Genomic DNA, 14,195 nt, shown 5'->3' with positions numbered 1-14,195 from the left:
GTGATTAAAAAAAAAAATTGAAAATTATTTAAAATACTAATATAAATTAGGTTTATGTTTCATCTGATTCAGTGTGTATCAGCTAGAGTTTTAATCCTGGCAGACATACAGAGTCAAAAACTTTTTTAAAGAATATAGATTCTTCACATATACATTCTGATTTCTATGTTGTTTATGGTTTTTCAAGTTAGTAACATTAGGAGGCTACAGATATGTCCACTGATTCTTGGAAATGAAGAAGTGATTTGAGTATCTTCAATGACATTGCTATTCAGATAATTTCTGTTTTGTTTTGTTTTATTTTATTTTATTTTATTTTATTTTTATTTTATTTTATTTTATATGATAAAGACCATAGGTGGTGCTTACAGAGATGCTTCCATAATTGTCTAAGTACTTAAGTACTTAGGTACTTCATCTGATTTTATGTGCTAGGTTAATTAGTCCAACTAAGCATATCTTAGGTAATAGTTGGTCTGGAGTGTCACGATAAATATGTGCTTCTCATATGTGCTTATTTGTGTTGATAATCTGATTACCTATATTTTGATTTACTTCCTGTGTTGTTAATAAGGATATCCAGAACTGAAGGAAGTAAATCATATTTTTTAGTGTAATGGTTTCTATACTGAGATTGTTTTATTTTCAAATTATTTCATTAATTGATTACTTTAAGTCTTAAAAATATACTTTCCAGATTTTCCTCGTCTGTTTCAGAGAATCTTGCTTCTGGTTTGGTTTACGTTCTCTTCAAAAAGGGACTGTTTCTACAGACTACCCCCAAGTCCATCTCGGCAGGGCTGCTCTCAATCCCTTCATCCCCCAGCCTGAATTGATACCGGGGGTTGCCCCGACCCAGGTGCAGGACCCTGCACTTGGCCTTGTTGAACTTCATGAGGTTTGCCTGGGCCCACTCCTCAAGCCTATCAAGGTCCCTTGACCTTGCAGATGGTATCCCTTCCCACAAGAGTACCAACTGCACCACTTGGCTTGGTATCATTCAAGATGAATGACCTATTATAAAATCAGACATTGGGGAGAAAAAGTTGGCTTTAAAAGTTATGTTGTTTGCTAGATAGATAATAAATGGGTCATAGAGATAAACCTTGTAAGTTGTGTTACCTTCCTGCATTCTTCCCATTTGACATTGTGAATTGTACTTGTCATGCAACGTATTGTTGTTCCCAAGTTAACTACAATAGCAACCCCTCCTGTGGCCTCTGTGGACCTGTGAACAAAGCGAGGTGCTTTTACAACCATGCCATTTCTCAGGGCGGAGCCCTGTGATCAGCCATCTTTAGCACCAAGATTTTAGGCTATAAATCCTGCAGTTTACTGGCATTGCTGCATCTGCAGTTCTGTCCCCTCAGTGGTAATTAAAGGCTTATGTAATAAGCAGTAAAACAATAATTGACATGTGTGTGCTTTAGCCTACCAAGTCAGCCACCCTTTAGAAATTCTTTCTCTGTTAGGGTCAGGGAAGAAAATCATAAAGTACTAAAACTGATTGAAAAAAACACTGTGTTGGCTTAAATTTGGCCTTTACTTTCTAGGGACAGAAGCACGTGTTGGTGTTCAAGGGACTGCCAGAGAGTGCCAGAGCAGACCAAACACAGCACTGGTATGAATTCCTGCGGGACATTCCTGAGTAGCATGGAGGAACCCAAATCATGGGCCAAAACACAGTTATGCTAAAACAGCGTGCAAGGAAGAAATAGGTGGCTTCTCCTTATCTAAACAAATAAGAAATGTGGATGGGGGAATGCCATTCCGAGTAGTGGTGCTAGTACACCTTAGTAGGCTTCTAACAGACCAGAGAATATTTTATCAATTCTGTGTTTTACAGTTGAAGGCTTTAGCCTTAGCTAAGCCAAAACCAGTTGTCAAATTGATAAGAATAAAACGAAATAGTCATAGGCAAGAGTGGTAAAAAGAATGAACTTTTTACTTCTTCAGTTAGCATGGATCACAGCATAAGAATATTGATTCAGGTGACTGTAGACCATAAAAGATTAGATCTAATTTGTCTAATGGAGAAATGATAAATAATATTTTTAAGAATACAGCTTTATATTAGTGATCCGTCAGTCTGACCGAATGAGCCTCTGCTGCATTGTGAGTATCAGCATTAGGCTGTGGTTTCCACCCAGCTGTTCTGGCTTGCAGAAGTGGTTACAAATAATGGAAATGAAATGTGCTAGATACGGCACAGCCCGAAACAAAAAGGACGTTCCTGGCCCAGGGATCTTACCGTCAAAGTGTAAGAGGGATGATAACAGATGATGTAGCTGGCAAAATGCAAAGAACCTGTGAGACACTAATGACTGCTCAGCAGTGGATTTGGCAGACTAATGTTCACAACAGACTTTTGCAACAAACAAACTTTACTTTAAGCCTCAATGTAAAGAGCTTTGCAGGTGTTTGTGGAGGGAAGGATTAAAAAATGTAAAGGGTAGTACAACTGGCAGAAACAAAGTGTTCCTTGAAATTGTGAAAGTGTGGCGTAACTAGGTATTTTCAACAATAAAGGTGGCAACATCATGTCTTTCAAGGCCAGAGGAAAGGACGTTGCAATAATCGAGACAGAAGATGACAAGTATTCATAGCACAGGAAGATTAAATTGAATGTATAACTTGGATGACAGTGCCTAGCTCATTTCTTTTCAGAAAATGAAATGTGAGTGCACTACAAGGTTCAGAGCATAGCTCAAGTGCAGTAGCTTTTTAGCTCTGCGCTGGCTCTGAGCAAAGCCGGCTGGAGTGTGTGTGTCATTCTTGTGAAGCAGAGGAGTGGCCCCGGGCTGGACCCACGCAGAACAGACCAGTGACACTTTTCTCTCACCTCTGCAGGAAATACTGAGAACCAGTAGGTTGTGAGTAAGGTCAGAGGCGGAGGAGCTGCCGGTCACCCCGGCCTGTTGGGCAGGGCGCTGATGGTTACAGTGATAAGGTTCAGGGTCACCATGGAGGAAAGACAGCAAAGAACTAGAAGTTTAATCGTAGGGAATTATTGCCAGCATCTTTAAGGCGAACTCAAAATGGTTTTTTATAGAAAAGGCGGTAAGGTTAGATCGAGAGGTTTGTGGTACTACCCAGGTAGATACGTGCATTACATTTTCACCGTCTTGGTAAGGGAAGAGTTCATCGTCACTGTGATGGCTGCCTGATCCTCCCGCAAAAGCAGGGAAGCAATCCGCACACGTTATGGTGTAAACCCCACTTTCTCTGCGCGGAGCCGTGCCCGCGGCGCTAGTGCTGGCCGTTCCCGGGGCTCAGGCGGGGTCAGCCTCCGCCGCGGCTCGCAGAGCACGTGGCTCTCGCCAGGGGCTGAGGAGACAAAGCGGGTCGGGGGGCGCGGGCCCTCCGCCTTCTCTGCGCCCCGCAGCCCCGGGCGGCCTGCCCGCGGGGGGCCGGCGGGGGCAGCCGCCGCCGCTCGGCCCCGCTGCCCCGGCCTGCCCCGGTCCCGGTCGCGCCTCGCCCCGCCCCCCGGAGCCGGGCGCCGTGCCGGGGAGCCGCGGCCGCCGCAGGCCCCGCCCCGGCGGCGCTGGCGTAGGCGCTGACGCCGCGCCCCGCCCGCGGGACAGGCCGGCTAGCGGCGGGCCGGGGGCGCCGTTAGCTGCCGGGCTCGCCCCGCGGCGGCCGCCCGGTGCGCTGGGCCATGCGGTAGCGGGCTGCGGCGGGCTCCGGGCTCTCGGCGGCCATGGAGCGGCTCCCGGGCGGCCGGCGGCCGCGGCTGGTTTCCTCGCTGGGACTGGGGCAGCGCTCCTGGGAGGTCACCTTAGACGAGGAGCGGGGGCGGCTGGCCTGGCGCGACCCCCGCCCGCCGCGCCGCGGCGGCGGTGAGTGGAGCGGCGGGGCGGGACGGGCTGTGGCGGGCGGCCGTTAGCGCACCTGCCGCGGCCTCGCGGCGGGCTGGGGCCGCCTGGGGGCCGCCTCTCGTCAGCGGCGGGGGAAGGGCGTTCGCAGCGTCCCTGGCGGCGGGGGCCAGCGCGCAAGGCGGCGTCGGGCACGGGTGCCGGCGGGGACGGCCTGCAGCCGGCCCTGTGCCCGCCGGGGCGCTGCTGGAGCCGGGTCTCGGCGGCGGCGTGCGGTGCCCGGCTCAGAGCGCGTTGCGCGTTCAGAGCGTTCTGTCGGCGCTGGGTGTTTCCTGTACGCGCGCGCCTTTTGCCCTAGGAGGGAGGGGCGGCAGCCGGTGCCCGCAGCAGCAGTCGCCTCCGGGGTTCGGAGTCCGGCGGTGAAAGGCGGAGGGCGGTTCAATCACGCGGGCCCGGGCCGGGCGGTGCGGGAGCGCTGCGGCCGTGCCGGGGCGCGGGAGACACGAGGCCGAGGGCGAAGCGGTGGCAGGACTGTCAGCGGCAGACGGCCGGCTGTGCCGGACGTGTCAGCCGGTTAATCGGCTCGTGCGTTTCGAAACAAAGCTGAGAACTACCGGCGGTGAGCCGCGGGCACTGCCTGCGAGTGCAGCGAGTTCCGAGCCTTACGGAGAAGGCAATTTCAGCATCTGTTCGGAGAGTGCGCCTTGGATAACAAAGGCAGGAAACCTGTCCCTGCAGCTGGATGAGGAAAGCACAGATCTGTTTAGCTGAACCCCACTGTTTCTTGGCAGTGTGAGTAGGTAGCAGCGTGTAATTTGTAACGTTGTGTTCAAATTAGTCGTAGCAGGACATAATACACTGCAGAACTTTAAAAGCAACTTTTTTAGTTACGTGACTTAGTTGTGGTTAAAAAACACTTTCATGTTGAGGCAGTGTTTCAGACAATTATTTTTTTCAAATGATTTTTTTTTAAAGCTCTTCGCTTTCTACAGGGCTCCATGGAAATTTCCAAAGCGAGTTTAACTTTTGCGATTTACTGTTTTGGAAATGTTTCATGTAGGCTAAGAGTTTGTAATGGGGTAACAAAGCTGTTTATAGTTCCCTTTTTGTGCAATTAGAATAGTGCTGACTTACAAAACTGCAAGTGGGAGAGATTACTACTGATTACTACTACTTGACAAAATTTCAGGATAACTTATGAATATATCTGTACATATGGTATATCAAACTTTTTACTACACTTCGGGTGTATTTTATCAGATTCTTTCACCTTGGGGTTTTCACATAGTAATTATTCCCATAGTAATTACTATTTCCCATAGTAATTATTAATATAGCCCTATTATCATGGTACGTGAACATCTGAAAATGTGTAATGTCCTTCTTTTCACAGCAGCTGCTGTAGAGTGGAAAACTGCTGTCATCCTCATTTTAGAGGTTGGAGGAACTGAGACAGAGAGAAACTAATAATAGAAAGGTTGACTAGAAGCTTATCTGAGAAAGGTTTGAATATAGATGTCTCCAGTTCCAGGCAAGTTCCCAAACTTAAATAGTTAAATAGTTCTTCCCTTCTTACCATGTACCTTTCTTAAATATTTTCTTGATTTTATCATAATATCTTATTGACCTGAGGGTTTTTGAAAAAAGGTGAGGGAAAAGGGAGAAGGAGGACTCAAAAAGTATTGTAAGAATTTGATGTTGTAGTTTACATAATTGAGAATTTGTCATGTTTTAAGTACATCTCTTCTTATTCCTGGTAACGTAAAAACAGAGTTTGTTATCCTTCCTCTGCTATTGTGTGAATACAATTTGACATAATCTAGCTTTTATTAGCAGTTCCGCTGAAAAAAGTATTTGAAAATTCCTGAACTTACTTTAGATGTGCAGCTAAATGAACTTAAGACTTTGCAGACAAATTAGTTCTTTAATTCTGCCGAGCTTAATATATTGGTGTGAAAGATAAGCTGTATACTTTTCAAAATGAAATAAAATGAGTCTAGAGAAAGGTAGTTGGATTAAATTTAAAATACAAGGTTTCAAAGCCTTTTGAGACAATTGGTCCCACTAGGTAAAGTCCCTGCTTTGGAGAGAATTTAGTTGAATTGTGTAAAGTCCTTCTAAAAATGCCTTTGCAAAGTTACTGGTTGACTGATCTGTAGGCTTGAGCAAGTTCAAGGGGAGATCCATTCTACTGTATGATGACTTCCTTTAGACAGTGGCAGGAGTGCCACAAAAGGACACTAGCTCTCTTATTAGCATTCTAAAGTTTACAACTGCTTACAGTTGTAAGTTTTTACAGCTTTTTAAGTTGTAAGTTTTCTCGACTTACCCCAGCTGGGCCAAACCAAGTATGAACCTGTCCTGAAGCTTGTGGCAAAGTGGATGCCAGAATGCTGGGAATGGTGGAAAGAGAGTGGGACATAGTAAACTAGACTCTTCTTGAGGCAGTTTCTAAAGCAGTACCCAGTTGGAGATTCCTTAGGAGGCAACTCTGGTTACTGAGTGTGTCTGCTGTCCTGTAACGTAGCTATTTACAAGATTTTGGAAAATATGATGTGGAATCAGAAGAGAAGAAAAAGAAATGCCTAAATGTTCTGGAGGCACAGCTGTAAGTTAAGTAGAGAGCAATACAACAGATGATGTACCTCGTCTCCTTAACACCCTGATTAATTCATGTGTTTCTTGCACTTGTGCTTTAATACCATCACAGTTTTATATTATTGCTGCCCTGTTGTCTTTAAGCTCTTTTAAGACCTGGGATGGCTCATTGTGTTCTCTACAATTATTTTGGAAATATGAGCAGCGTACGTGACAGTATATAAATAAACTTTACAATATGGAAGATGGTTAGTTAGAAGCATATAATTTCAGAGGAGTTGCTTGACCAAGATTGGTATCTTTCTACCATTTAGCCTGTGACTACTGTGCATTATGCCTACATACAGACTTAATTACGCAGTATAAAAGTGCTATATTTTTTGTTTAATAGGTAGTTATTACAGTGAAACAGTTGTCTTTAAACTGAAAAAACTCAGTGAGGGCTGCTTATTTTCTGAGCATTTGTTACTGTCTTGGATTTAGCTACATAAGTAAGAATGGTTTGGTATATATTTTGTCAAGGTTTTCAGACTTTGACAGGTAAGGAACTAGAGCTATAGTTAGGTATATTGTAGAAGTGTTGAAATATCTATCTCTCCCTATTGCATCCAAGTTCAGGAACAGATAAGAAGCAACAGAGACTTTGTCCTATTGTCCAGGAAAATACAGTTCTACAGAATACGAGGTGATTCTTGTGTTTTCTCATCTTTGTACAACGATATTAAAATATATATATATTTTTAAAACCCATTCTGTCAAAATGCATTTTGTGAATAAAGAAATATTAATTCAGGACAATTATTTTTAATGCTATAATTGAGAAGATACCAACAATAACAAAAATATAAAATGTTTGTTCAAGTCATGGTATGTTTTTAAAACCTTAAATCCTAAATACTGTTTACTTTCCTTCCTACTGTTAGGCCTTGCTTAACAGCATCATATTTTCAAGTTCTGTCTTCAGTAGGTTCCCATTTCCTGTTCTTTGGTTGGTTGAACTTAGAGGGAAAAGTTTTATCTGATATTTTTCATGCGTTTCTCTGTTACTTTTAGCTATGTACCTTTTTTCCCTTAGGCATGCATTCATCTTCAAATATTCTGAAGAACATTATTTTTCACCCTTGTAACACTTCGCCATGAGATTTAGTTGATCTGCAAAGCTGGGCAGATCAATTGTTCTCCTATTTCCTCGTGTTGATGGCACAGCCAGGTTTTTCTCAAGTAACACAGGATCAAACTTTGTGTACCAAATTTCATAGCAGATTATATATTGTACATAGGTACTTACAAGTATTTTAGAAGTATTGGCTAAGATTGTATCATGCCTAGTACTAAGGGATTACTAACAAAGAATGAGATTCTGTTGGCATTTTTCTGGTTTTTTTAATTGTAAAGTACAAGTATGAAGGGGGTGATCAAACTAGGCACTGGACTGTATGCCTTCACTTACTGTGTGCACTTTCTTTTAACCCTTCTATTGCTCCCTTTAGAATTCTCCCTTGGTGTGTTTTTTCCAGCTTCTCCCTGAAACAACCACTTGAGGAAGCCTCAGTACTAGTGTTCACAAGACTGATGCCATTCTGATGTTGTGGATTCTAAAGGATGCTCAGTTTGGTAAACACAGTACCGAGCCAGCAGAGGCGGGCCTGCTTGGGAGCAAGGCCGGTCCGCCTGCAGCGTGTTGGCACATCCTTAGCCAAGGTCATTTTTCATCAGTCGTTCCCAATTGGCAATGGGCACGTGTAGAAATCTGAACCATGTTTTCCTCTAGGCAGTTCCAAAGACTACATTAAACTGGTAGGGTCTGGGGAATAATAGCTGTAGAAGGCATTGTTTCTTTGGAATGTGTCGTGTTCTGGAAGATACATTAATTCAAATATAGCTGCACACTGCATTAAACAATACAGCATGCACCTCTTTCGTGGTGGGGTTTTTTCCCTTAAGGTGAGGAAGTGTATCTTATTTCTTGCTTTACCATTGAAATATTCATAGTTGAGTTGAAAAAATTTAATTTGGAGATTAAAAAAAAAAATCAATGGGAAAACCTTCAATAGTATGATTTAAATATGCAAATTGATCCAAGTTCAAATTGCTGTGATTTGATTCAAATTCAGTTAATGTGGTGTGAAGTAGCAACTGTGTGTCTGACCATATCAGGAACTGTGTGTTCTATTATCTAGGCTATTGTCTATTAGTTTATGAAGTACTTGAAGATTTACTTAAAAAAAAAAAAGCCAATTTCCCTATACATGGCTGTATATTGTGAGATCATGGCCTTCAGATGTTTCTGTGACTCTTCCACAGTTTTGAATTAAATCATTTAGTCATGACGCACCCCCTTCCCTCCCTTCCCCTCCCCCTTCCCCCCCTCCCGCAGATGTGAATTCTGTGTAATTCTGCTCTATATCCCTATCCACCATATTCTCTTATTCTGGTCTTTATTAGACACAGCTTTCTGTAGTGCATGATCAATATAATGCAATGTACCTTCTGATGGAAAATGTTCTTGTTTTCTTCCTTTTAGGTGAAGGCAAAGCTTAAACTTAAGACAAGATAACTGACCGTTCATGTGATCTGTAACAGTAAATTAGTTTTCAAAGTGACTCAAAAAATACTTTTTCTTTAAATCTGCACCCCAGCTTTTTAGTTGTTAATATTTTTAAGTCACAAGAGTATACTAATAATTTTAATTAATTCTGAATGCCACTGCATCCATGGGCCTGAGCTGAATTTTAAGAATAAACCAAATGCTGTGATCAGTAACGTTTTTGTGCTTTTGCACATGTCTGTGTTGCTTTAAACTAGCCCATTTCTGAGAGAGGAATTTGGCCTGTAGGATACGTAGCTGGCAGTGATGAATGAACAAATCTTGACTTGGGTTCTGAGTGAGTTTGCTGGTAAACTCAGGAAGTGTTCTGTGGGAGTGGCAGACAGCAATGACGCACTAAAAAGTCTTAACGCAGAAAAACACACTTCACAACTGCTGGCTACATTTTTTACAAAGAAAGCCCACTGTTAGTGTGCTTACCTTAGTTTGTTTTTTTTTCCCCCTTCCCACTTGCTTAATACGGGGAAAAGTAGTATGCATACAACACAGTATTTTGCTGATTTGTCAGTTTGCGCTTCGAGTGTCTGTTAAGACTGAAAGAGCACTGTAACCCAGAATGAGTGATGACTGGCACAGCTAATGTGCTGGGAAGACTATCGCCTGTCCATTGTGTGTTTTGTTTGGTTTTTTAATTTTTTGCCATGCCCCTTCATCCAGCTGCTCTGGATGGGCAACTCATTATCTTTAGTGTGTCATGTGTGCTAGAAATTGAATAAGGTGAGACATGAAAACATAAATGTGTGAAGATCTTTGAGATTAAGCTTAAGAAAATTGATATGTACTTTAGTATTTCTGAACTCGAAATTCAGTCTCTTGAATCTAGATGTGTACATTGAAAAAGTCACAGTATTTTGCCTGGAATTTTGTCTAGGAACTGTTGTGTGCTACTTGCTTGAGTATATTGTATGAGCCAAGTAAAATTCTTTGTTTGGTATGGTCTGAGCCTATAGTTCAACTTTTTTCATTAATGTTGATTTAGTAGTGCTGATGTAAGTACAATTTTTTTTGTTAATGTGGCAATAAGATTTTCCATGTTTTGGGAGGAACTCATAAAGGTGAAGGCCTTTACGAGTGAACACCTTTATGCTAAATTAGTGAAAGAAATGGCTCATGCTATTTGATAATAGGCTAACCGCTACAAAAGTAGGTGTGGGAAAGGACTATAATTAGTACATATGTGAACCTTGTTGACCTCTCAAAAGAGAGTGGGATAAACCTACTTATTTTTATGAGGCGGATTTTGGTGGTTAAATGGCAGATGAGGGCATTGTGTTTATAGGAGCAGGATTGTGCTGCTTGTATTGAAGGTCCGTTTCATTTCTTCGCAATGGAAACTTCTCCCTTCTGGGGAGGGTGGGACTAAGTTGATTTGCTTTCAGATTAAACAATATACTGTATAACACTAAGTCGAATAGTGATAGTCATATTTGGACTGATAGAAATTCTTGAGCTCTATTCAAACACAAATGCCGCTGGATTCAGATTTGTTTTCATAAGCTGTAGGGAATGTTCTGAATAACATGTTTGTACTTGAGACAGCTTTGCATCTTTCTGGCCCTCTGCAATTACTCTGTTAGGTAGCGTGTGGTTTTGACTGCCTTCAGATTGGAGTACGCTGTCACGGCAATGGAGCTGCTTGATGCTTGTATGTTGCCAAGTAGTACTGAGGGTCACAATCTGCATAGCTGGTATTCATTGAACAGAAGCTTGTCAGACTTTTACCAAACGCAAAGATTTACAGAGGGAAGGTGGGATCACTCTGTTCTTTGCTTTAGTTTCCTTTTTTTTTGTTTGGTTGGGGGGTTTGGGGTTTTTTTTGGGGGGTGGTGGTGTTTGTTTTAAGGAATCTTTTTTTCAGATATGTAAGTAACTCTTGTGGCTTAAGATAAAAAAAAATGCACATATATAACTAAAACATTAACTCTCTGCTTTTTGCCACATCTGTGAAAGGAATTGCTGGAAAAGCAGAACTTCCAGTCATGCAACTGTCAGAGGGAGAACACATCTGAAGAATTAGGAGAGCTTAGCAGAAGTGATTTCGGGGTTGTTAATATAAGCTGTGTAATATGTGCTAAAATATATACTCCAAAGAAATGCTTTCAGTGATACAGATTTGGAAGTGCTTTTTGATCTATTTGCTATCTGTACAGTTGGACAGCTTTCTCTATTATATAGAAAATGCCTAATAAAACACTGACTTCTGTTGCTGCTCCTAGCGTACATGCTAATAAGTACCCAGTATGTAGAACTATTTCCCAAAATGTTCATGAGAGCATTGTCATTTAAATTTTGATCTAAATCTAGTTTGTCAGTTTTGTAGCATATCTGTGAGCAACAACAAAAAGATTGCTCTTACATAGTAACTCATTATAAAAATGCAACAAGCTTTCTTTCATATTCTGACATGTGGATAGGTGGCATAGCCAGTAGAAAAATGAGAACTAAAAACAGTTCTGCGAAAAAAGATTAAAGAACATGTTTCCTTCCTGTAATTTATTGTTCCATCGCCGTTCTGTATTTTTTTTCCGTGGATAAATGGATAGGTGGATAATCATATTGAGACCCCGTAGCAGATCTTTCCTCTGAATGTTAGGAAGACCAATTAACTGTTACTATCCAATATTAAATACTTGATATAGTCATACATGTGTATGTGTATGGTATCTGTATATAAGTAAAGTGTTTTTAGTGAGTTGATCTCTGCTGTTGAATCTTTAGAAAGATATTCTGTGACTGCTATATTTCCCCATCATGCCTTAAATATAGTAAATGCAATTATTATAAGCTGAAATTTGTTTTGTAAGTAGTTAAAACATTTGAATATGGCCAGTTTCCTAAAAGACCTCAGTGTAAAGTTTGGAGGCTACATTTCTTTGGAATCAAGCTAAAAACCTCTGGGAAGATAAAATCCCTAAAGGAATATAAATCAAGTCAAACACTAAAACACCTTAAAGGAAAAAAACGTTGTGTGTGTAGTCCACGACATATCAATAGACATGACAATAGGTAACAACTCTGTTGACTAAAACAAATAAATAAGACAGGGACAAAAAAAAATTAAATCGAACTAGTGGCAAATGAATTGTAGTCACCACTGTGAAGAGCTCAGGAAAATTTTTTGCTTATTTTACATTCCTCACCACCACCATGGTACTTCTGCAAAATAGGGAGGAAGATGAAATGTGGGATAAAACCCAGTAACAACAGTGTTAGTGTTTGTATTTTGTGTGTTTAATGTCTCTGTATATCTCTGTATCTCTCTATATATCTATCGATATGCGAGAGAAACAAGTGTATTATACTTTTATTATGTAAGAGATTATATAATCATAATAATATCTTATGTAATTAAATGTTTTGTAAGTGTGTATATATATACACAAAGTGCTTGCTTGTACATAAATACAAAGCATGCATTTTCAGTTCCACTTTTTTTTTTTGAGATAAGGTAAAAGCAGAGAAATTTTGAAATCAGTAATGAAAATGAGATAAAATCCTCAATTTGACAGGAGTTAAGAAGACTGAGAAGGTGTTGAGGGACTATAAGAGAAAACAGAGCGAGGGTGGATGAAATTCTTTCCTAGTATAAAAGCAAGAGGCCTTCAATTCTGAAAAACAATAGTTTTGAAGTTGATGCAAGGGAAATATATTTTACAGTACATAAAACATAACATCTAGAATTTACTTCTTAGGAGATCCTGAAGTTTAAAAGCTTAGTGGGATTTAAAGTCTTAAGAATTCATATGAATGCCCTTCTTTCATAAGCCAACTACTTACTTGAGAATAACAAATAGCCTCTGTAGTCTCTCTGCTCTAGATTTAGTTGCATGTTCTTTTAAATGGCTTGTGCTATTCACTGTCAAATATCTGGACTAGGCGTCATTGAAGGGGCAATTTCATTACTCTGAAATCAATGTTGCTGGATTTTGGCTTCATGCAAAAATGTTTTTATACTCAGAATACCTAATTTTCTGAGAAATCATAGACATTTAAAATATTATTTGGGTTAATTCATAGGTGGTTATGGATTATGTGCTTTGACTAAAGGCAAAAGGAAATTGAAAATATTCAGCAAATTTCTACTTATGGTCTTAGTTGTGCTTATTGAGCAGCTACTTTAAATGTATGTCTGTATCATATTATGTGTAGAAATAATCATTCTGGTGCTGTTTTAAGATGTTAATGTGTAAGATCTTGTGTTCATACAGAAAACTGTTTTGTACCAACCTCTGAGATCATTGCTGTAGAAGAAACTGAACTTAACAAGAAACAGCGTAATATTGGCAAGTGGCAAAAAATGGCAAAGCCACATGCTTTCACAGGTAAGGCCAATACAGTCTCAGGATGCTTGTGCTAATTACTTTGCTGGAGGTACTTTAGGGCAGACTCAAAAGGAATCTTCAGAACTTTTTTTAACAGAAATGATGCGTTTAAAAAAACCAAAACACCCTGCCCCCCCCAAAAAAAACCCCAAAAAAGCCCAACCAAAAAAAAACATGAAACAAACCAAAAAAATCCCACCAAAAATCTGCCTGTTTACATTTAAAGATCCTTATTTTGGAAAATAAAACCCTTCCTTTAAGAACACATGCTGTGTTTAGTTTTTTAATGAAGTCCTAACTAATGTCTTATGTTTCTGCTGCTGAATGACTGTGCAGCAGGCCATTGCTTTCTACTACTTGACTAGAAAATCAAGACAGAGGCTGGAAAAATGAGTCCTAAATGTTTGGGTTTTTAAAATTATCCCTAACCATCAGGATGTGTGCATGTAAAGGTTGTTTGCATTATTGACTGCAATTCTTAAAACAAAGTGCCAGAAATAAATTTCTGTTTGTTTTGCGGAGAGTGATGACTTCTGTGCTGCAAAGCTGGGGCAAATGTGATTGCTCCCATGCCAAAATTTTATGTTGTGGACTACTTTGATCACGTTTAGTCCTTCAGTAACAATGATTGGTGATACTGTAGATGGAAAGTAAGGGTGCTTCTTGTCTCACCAGCTTCGTTCTTAATGCACAAGAAAACTCTAAATCTTTTCTCTCATATTTCAGCTTTATGAAATTAAATTCACCCTGTTGGTTACATGGGAGCTGATGTGCAGGTTTAGCTTATCCTCTTAAGCTTATGGCATTTTATATTATGTAGACATTGCAGATTTTAATATAGATAAAATAATG

At 40.7% G+C, this 14,195-nt stretch overlaps 1 protein-coding gene and 1 long non-coding RNA gene across 8 annotated transcripts in view; one reads left to right on the top strand and one right to left on the bottom strand.

The window, feature by feature from the left end:
- Nucleotides 1–278: 278 nt before the first annotated feature.
- LOC142081900 (uncharacterized) lies at nt 279–3,464 on the bottom strand. The gene is made up of 2 exons (XR_012673507.1): nt 3,105–3,464; nt 279–1,228 (listed from the first exon to the last, which is right to left on the bottom strand). It is a non-coding gene; the product is annotated as an uncharacterized LOC142081900 (long non-coding RNA).
- A 108-nt stretch (nt 3,465–3,572) lies between these two features.
- CERK (ceramide kinase) overlaps nt 3,573–14,195 on the top strand; it is a 46,631-nt gene continuing 36,008 nt past the window's right edge. Inside the window, exons 1-3 of one of the 7 annotated variants that reach the window (XM_075146063.1) lie at nt 4,106–4,607; nt 5,212–5,346; nt 13,230–13,343. In XM_075146063.1, the coding sequence (XP_075002164.1) occupies nt 5,331–5,346; nt 13,230–13,343 (130 nt within the window). In that variant the 5' untranslated portion in view covers nt 4,106–4,607; nt 5,212–5,330. Of the gene's footprint in view, nt 3,840–4,105; nt 4,612–5,208; nt 5,347–5,815; nt 6,424–7,031; nt 7,099–7,930; nt 8,115–13,229; nt 13,344–14,195 lie in introns of those variants that run through there. The other 6 variants (XM_075146042.1, XM_075146052.1, XM_075146033.1 and 3 more) reach the window with 6 other exon arrangements.

The sequence above is a fragment of the Calonectris borealis genome, chromosome 1, assembly GCF_964195595.1.
Source record: "Calonectris borealis chromosome 1, bCalBor7.hap1.2, whole genome shotgun sequence".
NCBI lineage: Eukaryota > Metazoa > Chordata > Aves > Procellariiformes > Procellariidae > Calonectris > Calonectris borealis.
This window is presented reverse-complemented; position numbering and strand designations above follow the sequence as displayed.